General features: G+C 50.0%; 1 protein-coding gene across 1 annotated transcript in view; it reads left to right on the top strand.

Annotated features, from left to right (window-relative positions):
• Positions 1 to 8,267, top strand: part of Rufy4 (RUN and FYVE domain containing 4) — a 21,590-nt gene that overhangs the window by 2,970 nt on the left and 10,353 nt on the right. The window contains 7 exon segments of the mRNA XM_050123794.1: positions 464 to 589; positions 912 to 1,018; positions 1,280 to 1,423; positions 2,707 to 2,776; positions 4,221 to 4,500; positions 4,503 to 4,849; positions 5,591 to 5,697. Coding sequence (XP_049979751.1) covers positions 464 to 589; positions 912 to 1,018; positions 1,280 to 1,423; positions 2,707 to 2,776; positions 4,221 to 4,500; positions 4,503 to 4,849; positions 5,591 to 5,697 — 1,181 coding nt within the window.

Below are 8,267 nucleotides of genomic sequence, written 5' to 3' on the forward strand. Positions count from 1 at the left end.
CTCCCTCTCTCTCTCTTTCTCTCTCTCTCTCATGTGTGTGTGTGTGTGTAACTAACTAATACACATACACACTTTCTATTCTCTTTCTTTTTTTTTTCTTTTGTCCCTCCACAGCCACCATCACCATCTAACACACTGTATGCTTTAAGAACTTAATTTATTCATCCTCTGACTCCCATACCAAGATGTAAGCTGTGTGGGGTTGGTTTGTTCGTTGTTCACAGGCCTTAGAATGGGGCCTACACATAGTGAAGTACTCAGTGCTTGTGAATGAATGAGTGTGAACTCAGGCTCAGAGAGAGCAAATATCTTGTCCCCATCACACAGCCAGTAAGAGCAGAGCCAGATCCCTCACAAAAAGGCCTGTCTGCAGGAGCCCTTTCTTCTCCCCAGGGCCCTCCCAGCTTGCCAGGGCGCTAGGTAGGTTCCTAGCACACATTCCTTTCTCTCCTCTTGATCCTAGTTTGACCAGAAAGAGCAGAGGAGCTTCCTGGGGGCTCGGAAGGATTACTGGGATTTCCTCTTCACTGCCCTGCGACGACAGCGGGGATGCATGGAGCAGATCAGCTTCGTATGCTCACAGAGCAAGGTAAGGGGGCAGGAGATGAGGAAGGGATGGGCTTTGGAAGCACAAGGAAGCTCTGGTACCAGCAGTGGACAAAGAATGGCTAGGGGTGGGCATACAGCCCTTCCCTAGGTCCCGTGTCACCCATACCTGCTCTGCTAACAGAAGGCTTCTCACCTGCTCCTCTCCTCTCGTTGGACCTGGCCACACCTCCAGCCACACGTTTATCCTCTAACCTTGGCCCGCTCTTTCTCCTTCACTCTTGCTCCCATCCGTGCGCTCTCTGATTTTGCCCAGCTCCCCATCCTGATTTTGCCCTCTCTTTGGTCCTCCACACTCCCTGCAGCTGAAGACCTCTCTGGGAAAGGGTCGCGCCTTTATCCGGCTCTGCCTTGCCTGTGGACAGCTGGCCGAGTCAGTGCAGTTGTGCCTCCTGAGCCCAGATCTCACTAGGTAGGACTGCCAGGCCATCAACCCATAAATGACAATCGAGCCCACTACCCTCCTTCACTCCTAAATGAATGATTGACAGTTAGAGATAAGGGAATGAGTGTCAGAAAGGAGAAAGGGCTTAGTGGGTCTTCAGTTTGGCTTGGGCTTCTGCCCTCCAAGGCTGAGCTCAACCACACCTGCCCAGGTAGGACCCCTGTGGTGCACCAATTCTCAGAGGTCAAGAGTGGCAAGGGCCAAATGTGCTGGTCCCTCTTCACACAGGGAATGGTATGGTCCCCGGAGCCCTCTGCTGTGCCCTGAGCTCCAGAAAGAAATCTTGGACTCTCTCTATGCCCTCAACGGAATTGCCTTCAATCTGGACCTGCAGCGACCAGACCTGGATGAAGATTGGCCCATGTTCTCAGAGTAAGTGGGCTCTCGGCCTCCAAAGCAAGCTGTTCTCTCCTCCCCTTAAATTTTTTGAGATTATAATTATATTGTTTTCCCCTTCCCTTTTCTCCCTCCAAACCCTCCCATATACTCTTCCTTACCCTCCTTCAAACACATAGGCTCCTTTTTCATTAATTGTTGTGAGATACACGCATGCACGTGTGCGCGCACACACACACAAGTTCAGCCCACTCGGTCTGTATAATGTTATTTGTATGTGTGTTTTCGGGGCTAACAATTTGTTATTGTATAACCAGTTGGTGGGAAAACTGTTTCTCCTGCTCTCAGCATTCCTTGGTTGCCTGTAACTCTTTGTAGGATTGAGTTCCCATGAATGTGTCCTCGCTTATGTTAGCATGCCTATCGCTATTGTCCTTTTCCGGCTCATGTTCAGGCAGTCATGTTGGTGAGATTTTACAGGTGTAGATCCTGACATTCCTGGGAGAAACAGCCTCGCAGCCAACTCCTTGGCCCTCTGACTCACCTTCCAACCCCCTCCTCAGCAATGATCCTTGAGCCTTGCATGTGGCTGTACTGTATCGGCTGGGACTAGGCTCCACAACCTTCATCTTGACTGGTTGTTGTTTTCTGTAATGCTTTCCATCTGTTGCAAAGAGAAGTTTCCTCAATGAGGGGCGAGGACTACACTGTGGGTATAAAGACAAATATTTAGAACATAGCTAGGGATTATACTGGTTTAGTAAGTGACAGTTGTAGGTTCTTTCCAAGATCTATGACCTCGCTACCCCTGGGTGGTGGGTGAGGTTTCTAGTACCAGGCATGATTCCCTCCTGTTGAGAATGTCTTAATTCCGATTAAAGAGCAGTTAGTTACGACCAAGGTATGTGTAGCACTACTACACCCTTAGGGTGCCATGACATGTTGGTTAATATGGCTCATAGGTCCATATCTGGGTAAAAATTTTGGTTATTTCCCCCACTTTGGAAGCCTGCTTCCCTTCCCTTCTTGGTTCTTGTCCCCACTCTCTAGCCTTCTCCCTTCTCAGTGTCATCTCAAGCTAGGCCATGCTTCTAAAGACTAATTGGCCGGCTGGAAAAGTCAGGAGGGCGGATGGGTGATGGGGATGCTGGGATGCAACAGATATGGAGATGCTGGCCGGCTAGATGGGGAAAGGGAACCACTCATGGGATGCTGGAAAACAGGAAGGGTCGTAGTCTGAAGGAGTGGCTCCAAAGCTGGGGTAGCCTCCACTAGAGGACCAAGCCAACTAAAGAGGTTGTTCTGCCTCTTGGTTTCAGGTCCCGCCGCTCCAATCCCAGCCGGACCCAGGAAAGAAGACCCAGAAAGCCCGAAGGTTTCCCAAAGGAGGTGCCTCTGCCTGCCTTCACCCTGACTTGCTTCTTGATTGCCTATCTACTGGAACTCCCAAGTTGAGCAGGGCCTCCTGTGGGTGCGCAGAGAGCTGAACAGAGCAGAGGTGGAAGCAGTGTGTGAAGCAAGGGAGAGGGAATAAGGAGAACAAGGGAGCTCTGGTGCCGTCTGTAGGAGTCACTGGGGCTCTCGGGAGGAGAGGGCAATAGGGGTGGCTGGAGGCTTGCCGGAAACAGACCAGGGAGCCCTCTTCTACTGAAACCCCTGAGTTGAGAGTCCAAATTGGCCTGTGTCAGTTAGCAGAGTGACTACGGAGCCTGATTTCCCAATTCACAGCCCAGCTCTGCCCCTTTCTAAACTCAGCTGAAGGTCCTTGGGTGAGTTCCTGCCTCCTAGGGGAGTTGTATAGATGACTCCAGACAGCCCACATGCAGCTCAGCATGAGGCTCCTGGCTCCTGCTCTATTCTCAAGTGGCAGCTAAAGGTTGTCATCGTTGCACGACTTCCAGACACCAGATGTGGCACCATTAAGGACCCAGTCTCAGACCTCGAAAGAGTTCAAGGACTGTTCATGTAGACAGACCAGGAACACAGTGCAATTTATGCTAAGTGTGCTGTCGGCCTTCCATATCCGTGGGTTCTGCATCCGTGTACTCAACCAACCGCACATACAAAATATTTAGAAAAAAATAATTGTATTGGATCTGAACATTGTGGATTCTTTTACCCTCAGAGTTCCCCCACAAAAGGCAGTATAATAACTACTTACATGGCATTGACACTGTGTGGGGTAGTAAAGTCATCTAAAAAGGACTCCAGCTTATCGGAGGATGTGCATTGGTTATCGGCAAACCCTAACCATGTTAAAGAAGAGTCTCGAGTGTCCAGGAATTTGAATACTATCTTGAGGTCCTGGAGCCAACTCCCCTAGTATCAAGGGATGACTGTAGGGTGCAGATATGGTCAAGGGGAAAAATGGAAGCAGAGAGAAGGCTCCTCTGCACCCTGCTATGCTAAAGATTGAATCCAAGGCCACACATACTAGACAAGTGCTCTACCACTGAACTACATCCCCACCGAGGGGGCTTCTTCAGAGTAGTCTGTTTAAATTTTTCTTGCCATTTTGTAAACTAGAAATTCTTTTTCCCCTCTTAGAGATGAGAATGCAAAAACACAAAATCAAGCACAGCAGAAAAAGTGGAAGGAGAAGGTGGAGGAATTCAGGGCAAAGGAGGGAAATGCCACTGGCTAGAGGCAGGGAGGGGAGGAGCTGAGACACCTGCTATTCTCCCCTAGGATTTGTGGGTCTTGTGGGAGTGCTGTTGAGATTCTCTGGCTCTGGTGAATTTCCCTGTAGGAGGTCGAGGAATCCAATAGGAAGCAAACCTTGTTGGCCCAGGTCTATGTCCAGATCAGTTGCTGAGATGGGACTTCTCTACAGGTGAGCTGCTCCAGAGGACAGCTACAGGGACCAGACGCCCATGGAACCAGCTGTCTGCAAGATCCACCCAAGGAAGACCGCCAACATGACCTCCCTACCCCCTTGCAGCATGGCCATCTTCCCACCTCTTTGCAAAAGAAGAGAGGGGATTCCAGGAGCCTCAGTTGTCCCCATAGCATTCGAGAAACAGAAGGTGAGGAATTTCAGCTAGACCAGAAGGAGGGAGGCCCAAAGAACAGAAAATCCCCAAATAATTCAGCAGCGAGCAGCCAGCGACAGTGTGAGCTAAGGAGGCTCAAAAGGAGGTGACAGGAATAGAAAATGGAGGCACAGGAAGTCTGACAATGACAGAAGACCAGAGAACAACAGAAGGGACCCAGGAAAGGGAAGCAGACTGGGACCATGACCAAGGACTGGTGAACCCCAGCCTTCAAGGAAGGATAGACGACAGAGCATTCAGGAACAGGCAGGGGTGGGATCAGCCTAGTGTTCTAGGGCAGCTCTGTGTCCTGCAAGGCCTGGGAATAAAGGAAGACTCCTCCACAGAGAAGCCACCAGAGTGGACAGGACTGACCAGTGTGAGCAGGCAGAAGAATCGAGCAGAAGAGCCATTGCAGGAGGTGGCCAAGGTATCTGGCTGTTGCTTCCTCTCTAGCCTGGTGTGCTGCTAGGGGGAAAAAAGAGATAGCCGGAGGCCATTTCAGCCCACAGATCAGTATAAGGGCTTGTTTGTGAAGTGATCTTCTGTAACTCAGACTGGCCTCAGGTTTGCTTTATAGCCAGGTTGTCCTTGAATTACTGATCCTCTTGCCTCTGATGCCTCAAATGCTGTGGTTATAGGTGTGTGCCATCACACAGAGCCCTACAAATCAACTTTAGCTTGTTTCTCAGAGTCGCTGTCTGGGGATGCCCTTCGGAAGTCACACATTCTTCAGGTCACAGCTTGTCCCGTCCCATGATTGCTTTCTATGAGGCCTACTTTGCCCATCAGTACTTCCTGCCTAGCATGCCAACATTTGAGTTGGGAACCACATCCCAGCAGTCTTTTGAGTCACAAAGGTCAAGCTCCGTTACCAGGGCAGAGGTCTCCCAGTGTCTAAGCCCTTTTGCTGTACTCCCGACTAGTCACATTTTGGCATGCTTTTCCCAGGAGTCCCTCCCCCAAGACGGTTCTGAAGATATCTCTCAGCCTTCTTCCTAGCCAGAGTCTGCCAGGTCCAAGAACTTGGTGATTTCAGGAAAAGAAGTGGTAACCCCAGACTCACCCAGCTCCCAGAGGCAAGGCTAAAGCCTCATGGGGAAGTTCATCAGGTGGACCCAAACAGGGATTGTTGTCCTTTCATTGTCTTCCTTTCCCATCTTGTCCCCAGGACCCCAGGTATGAGCTCCAGCTGGCAAAGGAACAGGCCCAGCACCAGGAGCAGCTGCTGCAGGCCCAGGAAAGAGAGCTGCAGACACTCCAGGAGCAACTCAGCAGGTAACCTTGGCACCACCAGCAGGGCTGGAACTCCAGGACTCTGAGTTTCTCAGTGTACCAGACCCTGTGCTGGGCACAGCTCCAGGTTACTGAGGCCAGTGCCATTCTAGGCATTGATCCTGATCCTAGGAGGCTCACAGGTCCTCTCCTCCCCAGTCTCCCCAAGAACCCCAGGAGACAGACTGCTCCCTGTCCCTGCGCTCCTGCCATGCTTGACCTGACTCCTGCCGCCTCCTCTGGGTGCCCCTCTGCCTTTTTAACCAGCTCTGACTCCACCATGCCTCCACATCTACCTTCCTCACACAGGGTTTAAAGATAGGATTCCACTCTGTAGCCCAGGCTGTCCTGGAACATATGACAATCCTTCTGCCTCAGCCTCCTGGGTGCTGAGATTACAGGCATAAACCACTATGCCTGGCTTTGTCCCTCATTTTCAATTGTCCCTCCGTTTTTTTTTTCTCGTTGTTGTTGTTCCCTGCTATACAACCTTTTCAACTTTTTTGGCCTCCTGATAACCACAACAGTGGCTGACATTCACCCAGAACTTACATGACCCACCCAGTATCAGCTTGTTAAACGAGAGGACCTGCGAGCCAAGCCCTGCGGCTTACTCCACAGCAGTGGTCTTTCCTGCTGTTCTGTGTTGTTATTTGGTCATTTCACGCAGCTCAGACGGTCCTCCAATCGTCTGTCAGTGCTGAGACAGCACCTGTGCCCCCCATGACTGACTCCCTCAGCCAATTTTGTTTTGTTACACATACAGTTCAAGCTGCCCTGAGACTTGCCATGTAACTGAGAATAGCCTTGAGTTTCCAATCCTCCTGGCCTGGACCTCTGTGCCCAGTTTATTTGGTACTAAAAGTTAAGTCTTTGTGCCTGGTAGGCAAGCACTCTGCCAACTAGCTACAGCCCCAGGGCAGTTTTTTTGTTTTTTGTTTTGCTGTCCTCTGTACCAACAGGAGGTTGGTTCCAGGACCCCAAGGGAAACTGAAACCCATGTCTGCTCAAGTGCTTCACATAAAGATTGTGTAGGGTCTGCTCAGAACCCCAGACACCCTCCCCCTGGGCTCTGTGAACCTCCCTAACGTGGTCTGAATGCTGTGAAAATAGTTGTGCCACTATTCCTTATTTTGTATAAGGAATCATCGGAAGAAGAAAAATATCAGGACATATTCAAGATACACAGTTTAGGGGTTTTGTTTGCTTTTGTCTCCAAACATCTTTGGTGCATGGTTGGTTAAAGCCAGAGACATGGATACAGAGCCCTGACTATATTCCCCTATCTCTTTCTGCCGAGTAGCTCCGTTCTCTCTTCTTTCCCTTGATCTCAAGGTCCCAAAGGTATTATCTGTCACAACCCTGCCTGTTTTAAAAGTCTACTCCGTGCAAAGGTCTTCCTGAGTCTGCCTTTGGTCTTCATGGGTCTGCATGCTGCCTCTGTCTCTAAAGGACACTGTAACACCTTCTCCAAACAAGGTCAGGGAACAGTCCTGCCCTTGTCAGAGGCTGAGTGTCTATGACTCATACTGAATCATTGGGAAGTTTAATGTCTGTCTATTAAACAGCTAGGGCAGACCTGAGAGCCCAGACTCCAACCCAAAGCCCCTTGGACTCCACCCAATACTCACTGCCTGAGCTGCTGCTGTGACCAGCAAATACTCCCGTGATTCAGATCCTAAGTGAAAGTGGGGGGTCTTGGCCATACAAGAGTCTCTGTGGCTTCAAGAGAAACAAGTGGGAGCAACTAAGAGGTTCCAGAGAGATGTCCCAGCATCAAACTTCTTCCTGTATCTGAGGGCACAGTCCCATAGACCCCTGTCTCCCTGCGACCCATCACTTGGTCATTCCTAAACACTTTAGGCACCCATTCTAAACCCCAAATACTCTTGTGGGCAAAACGCAAAATTCCTGCCTTCATGTTGCTCGCAGTAAGGAATCTGCATGTGAAATACAGAGCAATGAGTAGGACAGGCTTATTACTATTACTATTATTTGTTTATTCTATGCATAGGTGTGGGGGATGAGTGCACGTGAGCGTGATTGTGGGTGTGCAAGTACCATGGTATACATGCGGGGGTCAGACAGCAACCAAGTCAGCTCTCTCCTTCACCGTCAATGGGTTCTGGGGTCTGAACGCAGGACATCAGTCCTGGCAGTGAGTGACTTTACCTGCAAAGCTATCTCCCCAACCCCTGGAGCTGTGTGGAGAAAAAACAGGAAAGGAAAATGGGAGGTGACCACTGTGAAGTATTTGAGGAGGTGGAGTGGCCACTGAAGGCTCTGGTGTTTGCTTGAAGGCACGAAGGAAGTAAGGAGCTAGACTTTTAGACACTGGCTAGTAAGATGTTCCAGGCAGGGGGTAGAATAGGAACAAAGATCCTGAGATGGGAAATTGTACAGCAGGCTCAAGGAGGATTATGGGAGCCATTCTTTCCCCAGTCAGGTGAGGGAGGAAAGGGCAGTCTGGGAAGTTATCAAAATAACCTTGGTTTTAAATCAAAGTAGAATGGAGCCATTATAGAGTTCAAACAGAGGAAGGGCATGGCGTAGTTTGATTGGACATCAATCAA

This window comes from Alexandromys fortis, unplaced genomic scaffold (assembly GCF_014885135.2).
Source record: "Alexandromys fortis isolate MF-2015 unplaced genomic scaffold, M_Fortis_MF-2015_v1.1 scaffold_220, whole genome shotgun sequence".
Classification (NCBI taxonomy): domain Eukaryota; kingdom Metazoa; phylum Chordata; class Mammalia; order Rodentia; family Cricetidae; genus Alexandromys; species Alexandromys fortis.